Consider the following 15,037-nt stretch of genomic DNA (forward strand, 5'->3'; position numbering starts at 1 on the left):
AACGTCATCGTAAATACACGTTAAAGAAATGAAGAAAAACGGTACTTGTGTCTTCATTGTGTTATTTATTATTTTTAACACCGTATAAAGTACAGGTGCGGATCTGGGTTCAAATTTAGGATGATGATGAATTTTATTAAAATTAAAAGTGTTTTTCCGGCCAGAGGTATTATTTTTACCCGAATTTTCGCATTTCAGCCCCAACCATGTTGGGGCTAAAAGATGGGTGTTGACCCACGGCTTTAAAGTTATAGGTAGTAAAGTACATAGGCTACATCAGAGACAATGTGTTTTCATTTTCAATGGTACATCACACAGATTGTTTATACAATGTATGTGATGTACTATTGAAAACTGTGTGATGTCCATTGAAAATGAAACGTAAAAACAAATTGTCTCTATGCCTAATGTATGTACTTTACTACCTAATTTAAGCCGTGGGTCGATACCCATCTTAGCCCCAACATGGTTGGAGCTGAGGTGCGAATTATCTCTTACTGCCGAAAATCGCTGATAAAAGATCATGAGAAATTTGTTGGCACTTCATTTTTGACTTTTGGTGATGTGATGATGATGAATTTTACTGTAATTATAAGAGTGTCATTTCGGGCCATGTAGAGGTACCATTTTCTCAAATTTCACTCCACAGCCCCAGCCATGATAGAGTTGAGGTTGATCTGGACTCACTGTTTGAAGTAGGTAAAGTAAATACATCAAAGAAAATGTTTTAAAAGTTAATTTACTATGGTAGGGCCTACATCACAGATATTATTAAATATATGTTTGCCGAAAATTGCTGATAAAAAATGAGAAATTTGCTGGCGCTTGATTTTGACTAGGCTTAAGGGTGATGTGATGATGATGAATACTAGTGTCATTTCCATTTCCATTTCCATCTAGAGAATACTATTTCCTCAATTTTTTGCACTGCAGCCCCAACCATGGTTGAGCTGGTGTGTCTGGTCCTACTGAATGCACCCCCCACCCCACCATTCCCACACCTTTCAAAACAGATCTGCGCCCTTGTGTACAATATAGGTTGTTGGAGAGTTGATAACGCAAATTCTCGAAAAGAAGCCCTTTGATAAGTGTCTTCTATCCGAGGTTTCGAGATAAGCTTCCTTCCAAAATTTGTACATGTCATGTAGGGCAAACGGGGCGTCTTTTAAAAATGAATGCTATAAGTTACGAATGAGATTATATACACATATACACAACCACATATAAATTATAGAATAAAAGTAAAGCTTTTTATATAATATATGACCACATGAACATGTAGAGTAGAATATGTGACAATAAAAAAATTAACAAAAGCTTTATATACTTTTTCCATCCATGGGCTTTAGTTTGTACTTTATAAAGTACCCACAATGCAAATCTAGTATGACGTCATATTCAGATAAGAGGAGAGAGACTTTTCGTACGTGGATTTTTCGAGGAGGATTAAGGATTCTTATTTTAAAAAGTACCTAAAATGTCGTACGCGTATCTATTTAAATATATCATTATTGGGGACACAGGTAAGGAAAGATGCACACTTCATATTTCAGCAGACATTTTTTCGTAAATTGTAGATAAAAACTAGGTTGTTTATTACCATTTTTCTAAGCCTGTCACATGAACTCATCATCGTTCACTTGCCTCGAATGGATGAGCTACGCCTTCTTAGCATCGTGAACCGATTGCCTGTCGTTTTTTAGGCTAGCCTAGCATTTACGCTTTCTAGTTGACACCTACCTAAGCGCACGGAACATACATGCAAGAAGCTAATCTAAATATACACTGTTTGCATACTGATTAAGTAGAAATCTGTGGCGGATTTGGATTTATTTGAAAACTAATAATAATTTTCCAAAATATGCTGGCATTTTTGTTTATTTAGGCCTAACTACTACTAGGAGGCCTAGGCCTAGTTTTTAGTTATCCTAGCCTCCCTATGCCTAGGTAGGCCTACAGGACCAGATAGGCTCTAGGCCTATGTAGATAGAGAGGGTTAGGCCGTAAGCTGTTCTTGTTAGCTAGCCTAGGTAGGTCTCCTTAGTTAGGCTCTAGGCCTGGCTGGGGCCTACTACTAGTACTGAACAGTGAGCATATATTTATATATACACTTGTAAGTCAGGCAAGCACAGAAAAACAAGAATCAAGTTGGCAGGTCAAGAAGGACAAAATGGTATTAAAATACTTTTTTTTGTTGTAAACACAGAACACATTAATAAACCCGTAACTCAGTGAATGAGAAGTGCTGTAGCCTGTAGTCTGAGCTGCAGGGAATATTCAATTAACCAATTTCAAGGCTATACTGTACATGTTTAAAACAACACTATAGTACTACATACAAGCATGCTTATTAAACCACTTCATAAAACAGAAATACTGATACATCCAACTTTCAAAATACGGCGACACCATGTTTTACTGGGATTCTTTTTCTCACTTTTTCTTAATTGGTTAAAGTATATTATAAGGCTTATTTATGTTTTAAAAATGTTATTACAGAGAATGAGATAAAAATTCAGACCCAGGCTAACAGTACAAGTTGTAAATATAGACTCATAAAACAGTGATCATCAAGAACAATCTTGCATAAAAGACAACAATTTTACATAATTCTGGCAATAATAGATATTTAAAAGTGAGTGCAGTTTATGTAAATCACACAATAAAGTAAAATATACAATTTAGTCAAAGTCATTTAAACATCTGTCAAACCAAAACAATTTCTGAACTAGTACAGTACCAGTACTACTGAAGTTCACATTATTGACAAACTATCAAATTCAGTAGAATGTTAATTATTAAGCTGGTTCCCAACATCATTGTTTTTTTTTATTAATCAATACATATAAAAAATATATAGTAAAATATACTGTATTACACATTTTTGTAGCAATTAATTCATTTGGTAAACTTTGAACGTTAGGCCACATATTACTGTCAGACGAGACTTTTTTTTTACTGTACCTTTTTAATGTAAAGCATTGAAGTTTCAACCATCCCATTACTACACTTTTTATATTTAAAAATAAAGTTTTACTTTTATGTTCTCCTCCATTAAGCTGGTTCCCAACATCATTGTTTTTTTGTTAATCAGTACATATAAAAAATATATAGTAAAGTATACTGTATTACACATTTTTGTAGCAATTAATGCATTTGGTGAACTTTGAACTTTAGGCCATATATCACTGTCAGACGAGACTTTTTTTTTTTACTGTACCTTGTTCCGCAAATTTATTTTCTTAAAGATCTTCATCAGAGGAGGGCCGAAAAAGAATGTTTTTCTTATTTAGCAAATGGTTTTGCCAAAACATCTAGATGGAGGAGAACATAAAAGTAAAACTTTATTTTTAAATATGAAAAGTGTAGTAATGGGATGGTTAAAACTTCAATGTTTTACATTTATGTGGTTCCCAACAACATTGTTCTGTTTATATTAATCAATGTAAAAATATAATTGAGCCTATTAATGCATTTTTGTAGCAAATTAATGCATTTGGTAAATTTTGAACATTTTTGTAGGCCATGTATAATAAGTTTATGTAATTAGGGAGAAATATCTTAGTTTTGGAGATTTCAAGGCAGAGGCAGGCATCATAAAAATTTAAAAAACTTTTCTTTTCTTTTCCTTTTAATTTTAATTTTTTATTTAAAATACAAAAAAATCAAAATTCAGAAAAGGTAGCAATTTGCATTTTCCCCAGGGCCATTCTCACTGGTCCCTTTTTATAAGCTCCATTGCTTTCTTGTTTATTCGTCATAATGACTGTGACACCCACCCAACCTTGTACATTTATTTGTCATTAATGTTGCCTTTTTCTTTTCTTTTTGGCACTACAGGTGTTGGCAAGTCATGTCTACTACTACAGTTCACAGACAAGAGATTTCAGCCAGTCCATGATCTAACAATAGGTGAGAAAAAAAACCCTAAAAACTAGAAACATTTGGTGCAGTATAGAGTGTGTGTGTCAAAAGCCCTGTGTGAAGACTGGCAGCTGATGATAGCCTACAAATTAGCTTACTCGTTATCTAACAATGTACTTCTGCTGCCCTTGCTTTTGTTCATCTCATAATGAGACTAGCAATTTTGGGATTATTCAGGCCTAGCCATGCATTATGAATTTCACACACACAAGCATAATTTAGCGTTTGTAATGTTTGTCTTGAGATTTGGTCATTTGCAAAACTATAAATTTTTAAAGTATAAATGAAAAAATATATTAATAGAATTAAAATGATAATTATGAAGCATTTTTTTAACCTCTTATCTAAAATAGAATTTTTTATCATTGTAAATATTTTTTGTATTGGATAATATTAATAGAAGAATATATTGAATTTATGATGGGTATTTTTAATTAAATGTATTCAACATCATTAGATTAATTTATATTAATGAACTTAATAGTACAGTATGTGTATTCATTACTTAAATACTACAATAATAATAATAATAATAATAATAATAATAATAATAATAACAACTTTAATTTAAAACAGAGAAAACTTGTACTGTATCACCATATTGGTGTTTTTCACAAGGCCATTTTTGCAAAAAGATAAAAATGAAATGAAGAAACTTAAATTAAATATAAAAAACACATACATACATATTGAAATACATACTGAGGAAAGAAAAGTAAAATTTTAACATTATAAAGACTAAAAATTAATGGCATGACAATGTAGAACAGTTTAAAGTTTTTTGTTCATTATTTAAAATATTTAATCCTGTCAGTTATATAAATTAGTCTTTTAAAAGTATAAATATTAGGAGCAGTAGTTGCAAAATTATTTAAATTATTTAGGTTATTCCAGATGTAAGCGTAAAATGTCATTTGACCTTGTTTCATGTTCACGTTCATGAAACCGGTTTCTTAAGTAGGATGTTGGTAAATTATTCATTATCTTAAAAATTGTTACAGCTTCATTATACTGTTTTTTTTTCTACATTTGGCCAATTTAAGTCTCTTGGTGCCTGTGAACTGGAATCGTATCTGGACTTTCGAGTTATTATTTTTGCTGCCCTATTTTGTAGTACTAGGAGTTTATTTCTCAGTGAATATTAAATAATAATAATGAAATTAGACTGTAGACAAGTGTGTTTATACTGTGTGGACTATTCAGGTGCAAAGGATTACACATTTAGAAACTGATCATCATTTTACTAAATGAAACAGTAAAATTCAATTTTAATTTTCAGTAATATCTAAAAAATGTACAAGTTTTAATATTCCTCTATGTGCCATCCATCTATTTTGTTCATTATTGTGAAAAAAGTACAAAAATAAAATTTCCTCTGAAATGGTAAAAGACAACATACAGTAATACGATTGATGTCATTATGAGACTATCAAGGAGTAATGTGCATTGTTTCCCCCTTCAACCTAGCATGTCTTTGTATGTGAAAAAGTGGATAGTCCTTACTGTAGAATACAGGCAGGGGATATTTCTAAACATGGAAATTAAATTGTGGCTGATGAACATGACCAAAGTCATCAGATTAAAACAAAAAAATAAAGTTTAATTTGATTTTCTCTAATTGACTGATTAACATTGATTATAAATATAATTTGAAATGCTAAACCTTTAAAAACATTTGAAGTGTATGTTTATTAGGTAGGACGCTTTAGTGTTTAGTACCTGAAATCAATAATACACAGTCAGTATCTAATACTTATTAGACAGTATTGTACATATTTTATTGGCAAGAAGGGAGAATACAGTGGCTTATAGGGAGTTTTTTTATCCTGTTGTTGGTTTACCATCTTTACAGACAATGTTCCTATTACCTCCTATTGGGAGTGCTGGTGTGGTGCTTCCTGAGTATCGCTCCAGTACCTTAGCCTAAAGCCATGGCAGTTTATACAGGTTCATTAAGATATGATTAATAACATTTTATGAAAGACATTAAAATTTAGGCTTTGACATAGTTCATTCTACAATGAAAATCATTTAACAAATGTCTTCATGTAGACATGCAAGTGTTAATGTTACTGAATACAGTGAAATACAAAATTCTTAGTGTATTATATTCATGGAAGATGATTCCCAACAGAATTAAATATTTGTGTGGTTCTGTAGATCAGTTATCAACTAGAGAATGATTAAAATTTAGCAGTATCTAAAAAGAAAACATAACTAATGTATAGTTCATGTACAATGATGTAATGTAGTACATGTATAATTTGTATTATCAATATCAGAAGAAAGTTAATAGTAATTTTACATATAGTAGTTAATGCAGAGAGCATCTGACCTCTGTTAGATGCCTGACCTGGAGTTTCATGTGATCTTTAAAAGGGAAATTATTGTTCTCACTAAAGAATGCTCAGAATCATGTGACGTACTCAAGCACTGAAAACAGTGAAAGTAATGCAATGCTGATATGCTGTACTGAGCTGACATAAAATATTATTTATTTTTTATCATTACAAATTATCAAACTTAAAATGTTTTTATTAATCAATATGTGGAGCATAGAGACCTTGCCTTTGTAAAATTACAGTAAAATTTGCAGTTAAATGTGAATGTGGTTTTCAGAATTTACTAGTATACAGCACATTCTACAGTATAATTGTGTCATGTCAGTCATGTAAGATTCACATCCAACCTGTTTACCATGTTGAGTGGTACGGCATAATACCCACTAATAGCCTTTTTTGAATAGCCTAATTATTGCAGACCTAGTTGTTACTTTACCGTAGATACTATACAATGCAACATACTGTAAACATAATACATATAAAATTGCTTAATAATCATTCAAACATAATTTTATTATCTCATCATTTGGTATTTCAATAAAATTTATAGAATATTGCTTAAAAATGTTACTTAAATGCCAGAAAAATAACCAAACTAAATTATTCTGTTTATTCTGAAAATTTGCCGACAAACTATTTAGAATTAGTGTGTGTACTTAATCCTCATCGATGTATTTAAAAAATATTCTTTACAAACAGGTGTAGAATTTGGTGCACGAATGATAAACATTGATGGGAAACAAATCAAGCTACAGATTTGGGATACAGTAAGTATTACTCCATTTAACAAACAATTACCTATGCTCATCCAGTTATACATGTCACAGTTCCCTTCTAATCAAGCGTACATTCAACTGTATTACTAATTAATACTATGGTGTTGATTATTGCAACTGGTTACAGTTATTACACTATGCATTCTAACTGATTGTGGTACGCTGATACTGACCTTTGGATTAAAGCCAAATTATTTACGATGGTTGCATATTCATACATTTAGTCTATCGTAGACATTTCAGAAATATTTTAATTCAGTATCCATGGCAATGAGTTCCTACAGCTCATAATATTAATAATTCCATTAATTATTGATTTGTGTACTTCAGCAATATCTGGCCTTATTGTGGATTCTTGTGCATAATGCACACAAATTGCTTTATAATTAATATAAAAAGTACAATATGTTTTCACAGTCAAGTAACAAGCAAAACAATAATAATATAATACAGTACTCTATGTAGTATGATTTAAGAATATGAAAGACATTTTCAGTGTATGGGTAAATGATGCTAATCTATATAAATATCCCAGTAAGTACAGCATTGCTTAGAATTTGTTAAGGCACTGACTTATTGGTGAGCGGCGTTTATATTTGAGAGATCCTTTGTGAGATCACACCACGAAATGAGACGCATCGTTGGTGAAATCATATTGAGATATTCACCAAAACAGGCCAAAATCAACATTTTTACAAAATTTTGATTTTAATGTTTTTTGAATAACTTGATACTTATATTTTATGATTGTATACTTTGTAAGTGAATTTTCTTGCCAAAACAGTGTTCTCTGCACATATTTTAAAATTCTAGTCATATTATTTGTACAGGTTAGTTTATCTTTGAGGCCGATTTTCTCAAAACGTGGTTCTTATACACCTAAACTTTAAATGCTCGCATCTCTTTATTTACTTATAATAGGGAAGCCATTCAAAGACCAAATGAAAGCTTATAATGATCTACCCAAATATAATATAAACTCAATTTTTGAATTTGTAACCATGAGACTCATTTGTGGCGAGTCCTCACATTTACTCTGTTACTTCTGTTATTGTTAACTGTACATTTCATAAGATATAGGCCTAGCCAAGGTACCCACATGGTCATACTGTACTACCAGCCTTATATATTTTTTTTTTAATGATAATGTATAAACAGTGATTGATTGTGGCTAATATTTAACTTTTTAAATACCGGTATGTTTCTTTTACTCAAACACATGCTTTGAATTTTGAATTTTGAAAAAGGATTCCTACAGTAATTCCTTATGTTTTTGCTATAGTTAATTTGACTATAGTATTACCAATTTGAAATAAAGTTACTGTACATAGTTGTTATAGTTAATTGTATGCAGGCACTAAGCATTTGGGACCCAAGCTCACAAACAGGCTGTAAACTCGTCCTCAAGCCAAAATGAGTTTTTGTTATAATGGCATAGAACATATCATTTACTTTAAAATGACAGTTAAATGAACTCAATCAGGTGTCTGGAAGCAAAGTTATGACCGTTTGAATAATTTCTCAACTTTCTTAAATCAAGTTTTGAGAAAAATGCTTTTACTTTTGGCAATTTCCTATTCATTTTCACTAATTCCCATTTGAAAATGGCTAAATTTTGCCTTTTACAGTTTGAATTTTAAACTCAAACTTCAGGAATAGTAAGATTAATAATTATACTTTATTTATTACACAAAAACCCAATTTACACGAAATTCATATTTTATGGCATGTTCTGGCTATTGAGGCTTGTTTCTCAATACAGTGCTGTGCGAGTTTACAGCCTGTTTGTGAGCTTGGGTCACATTTGAGAATGCCTGCTTAGCTAGTCAACCTAAGCTAATGTAGCCACTGTGTGAACATTTTTCAAAAATTCTGTTGACATACTATTTAATGAATAAAGCAACAATCCTAATTATTTGATGTCATCAGAGATGTAACATTTACATAGTAGTCCCTATATTGCCAGTATTCAAAAACTTCATAGCTTCACTGAGTCAGCATTCTGCTAATGTCTGCTTATCATATAATTCTATACGAATATTAGAAGTAATTTGTTAACATGCTTTAACAGAGTCATTACGCATCATCTGCTGTGCATTGAAATTAGCATTATCAGTATTAGCAGCTGTTGCTTGATAGTACTGTATTTTTATGTTGTGAGCATTTAAAGTCAGGATTTTTAGATAATAATCTATTTTGATCGATTTAAAATTTGGATTGTCATGTGGTTTTAGGCTGGTCAGGAGTCATTCCGTTCTATCACAAGGTCTTACTACAGAGGAGCTGCGGGTGCTTTGCTAGTCTATGACATAACAAGGTGGGTTTACTATTCCAAACATTGAAATATCCTGTCTGAGTTTAGCTAATATACCTGAATAATAAAATGCAATGTTTGAATGCAGAATTAGAAGTTATTATTAAAAATAAAAATTAGAACTTAAAGTGTGTTGTGGCATGTCGCATGTTTTTGTCAAATAAAAGTTTTATTTAATACCAGGCTCATGTACAGTACTCTAAATATGGTGTTAAAATGGACTTTATATAATATATGAAATTCATGCATACTTCTCAAAAGATGATTGATGATTGCTATGAATTATAGTCAATTTCTTTTTAATATCTATTTGAATATTCACTCAGCCTAAGGCTCTGATTTTATGGATAATGAATAAAACAAGAAATTTGACTTCAAAGTACTTTTGACTAGAGAATATTTTTTACAACTTGGAGGCATTTGAGACAATCCCTGAACCAGACAAAGTTGATCCCTTATCTTGATAGCATACGGATCATACACCTTCTGATGAAATCTAATTTTAAAACCAAAAATAATGACTGTATGACTATCCATAGTAGTTAGCATTTAGAAACATTATTTCTAAATATGACCTTATGTATTAAAATGAACTATATTATACATTTTGAATTTAAATTAGTTGGTTTGTATTGTTAATGATAAAGCTACAGTAGGAGAGAGAAAACTGTAAGTTAAAAGAAGAGAAAGAAATGCAGTCATGTATACTACAGTCTTAAATGATAAGTATGAAAATTCTGTATGTTTTGACATTTATGAAGATTAATGATATTTAATTTGTTGAATTATTCAGGAGAGACACTTTCAATCACCTGACGACTTGGTTAGAGGATGCACGACAACATTCCAGCTCAAATATGGTCATTATGCTAATTGGCAACAAGAGGTAATCCAACCATTCTACAATTAACTGGACCTTATTCATTTATAAATAAATATTTTTATGTGCAGTAATTTCAGTAACGGTCAAGGACATAGCAGTATTTTTATTGTAATGCAGTTGGAATTGATTTCATTGGTATTAAACTAGGCCAACGATTGTCAGTTAGCATAAACAACAATTCCTTTTTAATAAAACAACACATTGTAGAAATTTACAGATTCAAAGATGAAAAGAAGTAAATTGGTATCACATAGCATATATATATATACATTTGACAGATTGTCCCAAATAAAAAAAAAATATAAAAAATTGGACTACTGTCCTAATAAAACTAAACACTGTGAGATCCACTTTACAGATGCTTTCATTATTAAAAGAATTTTATTTAACTACAGGTCAATTAAAAATTCCATTTAACTACATGAAATCAATGAATATGTAAAAATCACAATAGAATATCCAATCATTTCTGCTTAGATGAGCAAATTAAAATCCCAATGTTCCTTCTCTTAGTGACTTGGAAGCCAGGCGGGATGTGAAGAGGGAAGAAGGGGAAGCATTTGCTAGGGAACATGGATTGATATTCATGGAGACATCAGCAAAAACGGCTGCCAATGTTGAAGAGGCTTTTATCAACACAGCAAAGGAGATCTACCAGAAAATCCAGGAAGGAGTGTTCGATATTAATAATGAGGTATGGATGATCCAATGATGTAGCACTAATAATGTTCCACAATTCAAATCAGTTCAGTTAAAAAAGACATTTATTTTCCTCCAGTTGCAGACAAATAGCAGTACACAAAAAGCATGTATATTAATGTATTTATGAGACAAAAGAACAAAATCAAAAGGAAGAAGGCAATTGCCTGAGAAGTGGCTATAAACAAAATATGACATGTTACTCATTTTATGCTTTATAAACAATGAGTCGATAAACTAATTAATTTCGTGTAATTCAGGAATGTTTAACTGAAACATTGAAATATTGACTGGTAATTATTACTGAAAATTTTGTAAATTTTTGTGGCATTTTATTTTTGTAGGCTAACGGAATCAAACTCGGACCACAGCATTCGCCTACAAATCCAGCGTTACCTGCCGGCGGTGGAGGACAACAATCCGGTGGTGGATGCTGTTAGTTTCAACATCATTTGTCTACTGGCTTATTGGAGACGTTGAATAACATGCAGCAGTGTTGCCAGGAATCGTCGGTGAAAACACATGGCATATTCAACTATGATACATGAATAGCGGTCTTAAAATGCGGTTGTGTTAAACTAACCAAAAGGAACTTCTTACCAAGGCTTCTGTTTTCTTTATACCACAATTAGGATATTGTTGATTTCAGATAATCTGTGTGTTCTTATATAAGACTTTCTGCAGTCAGATCTCGTATATAAATCATGATTGACTAACATCACACTGTAGTAGGTAGAATTTGTTTTGGTTAGATTGATATAGTGTAGAGTAAACCATTGAACAGCCAATATACAAGTACAATACTTCATTAAAACCCTGGCATGCTTAATAAATAATGTTTCCTGACGATCACAATACAAATACAATAATTGTGCAGTTAATATAGACAAATATGAACTTAAAATAATAAATGGAAAAATATGAAATTTAAGAAAAATGTAAGTGTTTAGAATTGATTATGTACTGAGATATTGTACAGTTTTGAGCTTGATATTTATTATTATTAAATGGCATTGTAAATGTGTTTTGAAAATACTGGACTTGCGTAAGTTCCTCCCATATGTTCCCCCTTCTGCATGGCATACTGAACTGTTTGTGGGTTTCAAATTCTTAACAAGTGTTGTCATTATTGTTATGATGGAACACAACCAGCATTAATGAAAACTTGGTGGCATTGATTTCCTAGTATTAATGCCTTTAAGGCTGTTTGCATTCCAAGGTGTAATTAATCATTTTCTAATTATGGAAATGCCAATTTGTGACAAATATATCAGAAAACAACAATATTGAAGAAAAGGTGTTGGAAGTTGCGTTGGTCTACACCTGTGTATGTGTAGGTGGTTTCAACCCTTAAATTGCAAATGGTGTGCAGCAATAAATGTAGGTGGTGTACAACTAGGAGTGGTATGCACCAGTAAGCAATTATTATAGTTGTATTCCATGCAATGATGGTAAACTATATTGAGTTTTCACTGTACGAAATTGAATCACATTCATTGCAATACATGCATTACACTAAGAACAAATGCAGGTTTATTATTGACTTACTGATGCATTAGGTATATTATATGTTTATTCAAAAGTGAGAATCTACTTAGTACACTCGAAATATTATAGACGAGGAGTGTTTGATTGAAGTCATGTTTAAGGTTTGTCTCCATCCTGTTTTGCCTTATGTATCAACCCCGACATTATTTAGATTTAATAGTTGCTACATTAACATATAGACATTATATAGTGTCACATCCAATGTTTTTTTTTATATATATTAATTTTTTTTTTTGGGGTTATATTTTCTTCTATAGTTGGAAAATTATGGTGCAATTTTGGTTTTGATTTACCAGGGGTTACATATTCTTAGATATTCTTAGATAGATTTAAGTTTTTATCTGTATGACACAAGTATTATATCTTGCTTATTTGTATCCGTTGAAATACAACCCCCTTTCATGTATTTAATTTATTGTTCGAATCAAATGGATTTTAATACATTTGTACTTTTCAAACGAATAAAGAATATAAAGAAATTTTTACTAATATTTCATTTTAAATCGTAATACTAACATTAATCATCGGTAGTGGTGCATTCACTTTGACATTAATGGTTAGTTCACACTGCCAATTCTACTTTGCTAGTAATGTTGCTGGCATTTGCATCAACATATTGCTCCTGTGTGAACCATATTTAAGTGGGTCCTAGCTACAAAGTTAAAGAACAATTATTAAAATTTTTATTAATGTGAATTTTGTTTTGCATATTATTTGTAAACAGTGTATTAATTGCCATGAATTTTTGCTTCTATTTGCTAATCTCACAACTGTGATGTGTATTGCAAATGCCCTATACTCATGTTATTCAAGTTCTTATATGTATACCTGTATTTACGCCTCAAGGTGTTAAGTTTGTGGGATTCGAGTCAACTCGCCCTCTAGCAAACTCGCTCTTATCAAGGGGGCGAGGTGACTGGTTCCTGATTTGTGTGACTTAACACTCTGTGTAAACTGATAGTAATATTGCTGAGATTATGTGTAAATGTGTTATTGATACCAAAAACATATTAAAAAGAATTTACGAAGGGGAAAGATTTATTAGATGTTTCCATACATTGTTATATACTTACGTTATTTGTGTTTTGCACAATATAATTTAAGTTAAATTACTGAAACTGTCAATAGCAATGACATGTTAAATAGGTTGATGAATGAATGTTCATTAATACACTTCTGCTAACATACTTGCTATGCTATGATACTCAATTGTTTCAAAAAATAAATGTTGCATTTTTTTGTTCTTATATGGAGATGGTTTTTTTTTTATATAGTGAAGTCTATTAAAATTGTCTACCCCTTCCCCAAAAAATTGTGCTGTTTGTGTGCATTCATTCCTGGGTACAAGTTTTAATGCAAATTAAACTACATGTAACAATTACTTAATAATGCAGTAAATTATATATATATATATATAAGCCTACAGTACAGTACAGTACAAACATTTATCAGAGGCCCATAACCAGGGGTAATATAGTTCAGTGAAACCCAGTTTTTGATCAACCAAACCACTCCGGCTTTTTTGCCTCAAAATCCTTCAAAATGGTGATGAAATCCATCATGTACATGCTGCAGGAGAATGCTTTGGGCATTTTCCTAGTGGACACGGCCAGCAGGGCCATAACCAAGATTGCCGTGGGGATAAGGAGAGTGGTGTGCAAAGATGGACCAACTACTGTATGTGAAATACTGGCCAAAAGATAGATTGCTGTTGGCACATAGAAAAATTGTTAGATTATCACTCCAGCCTGCATTACAAATTTGGGAAATATTGTTCAGGGAATAAAAAAATTTTTATTTGCCGCATCATTTATTTAAACAACTTAAAAAAACAATGCAATTTCGTGACTAGAAATACATTTTCTCTAAAAAAACACTAAAATTAAAAGTGTTTTTATACAATATTTACAATATTCTTGCCAAATAAAAACAGTCCCTCCCTCACCATTAAAAAGCAATATTCTATTGTTCCGATTGAAAAAAAAAAAATTGCCGGCCCCTTATCACCTTTTTTTTTTTTTTTTTAAAGAGTGATAATTAAATAAATTTTTCTGTGTCCTAAAATGTAAAGATTTAAGGCTCCTTTTTAATCTTTATTACAGAAAATAACATTGAGATGTTACAAAAACATAAAATTACGAAGGTGAAATATTTATTAGATTTATAGTTATATTATTTGTGTTTTGCACAATATACTTTAAGTTGGATTAATTGAAACTGTCATTGCAATGCGATTACCATAGACTGCTGTTTAAAATATAGATTTTAGACTCCCTTTTATATTTATTTCTAAAAAATAACAAGTTAATATTCATTAAATTCAGTACAATGTGGACCTTTTCCGATGATAGCAGGGGATTGGGTGGGGGAATGCTGCCGGCCCGCGCACGCCCCTTAAAAAAAATTGTTAATCGCCGGGCGTCTGGAAAGCAAAAAAATCGTGGGGCATACCCTGTACCCCCTACTACAGGTAGAGTTGTCTCACGATCGGTCGCCCTTTCGCCACCCCCACCCCCTTTTTCGGACATCTGGATTCGCCCCTGTATAGAAT

General features: G+C 31.6%; 1 protein-coding gene across 1 annotated transcript; it reads left to right on the forward strand.

Annotated features, from left to right (window-relative positions):
- Positions 1 to 1,382: 1,382 nt before the first annotated feature.
- Positions 1,383 to 13,798, forward strand: LOC117114925 (ras-related protein Rab-2A). The gene is made up of 7 exons (XM_033258546.1): positions 1,383 to 1,523; positions 3,841 to 3,912; positions 6,966 to 7,033; positions 9,277 to 9,359; positions 10,150 to 10,242; positions 10,753 to 10,933; positions 11,283 to 13,798. The coding sequence occupies exons 1-7, from the start codon at positions 1,478 to 1,480 to the stop codon at positions 11,376 to 11,378; spliced, it is 639 nt and encodes a 212-aa protein (XP_033114437.1). The 5' UTR covers positions 1,383 to 1,477; the 3' UTR covers positions 11,379 to 13,798.
- Positions 13,799 to 15,037: the final 1,239 nt, after the last annotated feature.

The sequence above is a fragment of the Anneissia japonica genome, unplaced genomic scaffold (assembly GCF_011630105.1).
Source record: "Anneissia japonica isolate Jap-2015-1 unplaced genomic scaffold, ASM1163010v1 scaffold288189_len579620_cov203, whole genome shotgun sequence".
Lineage (NCBI taxonomy): Eukaryota > Metazoa > Echinodermata > Crinoidea > Comatulida > Comatulidae > Anneissia > Anneissia japonica.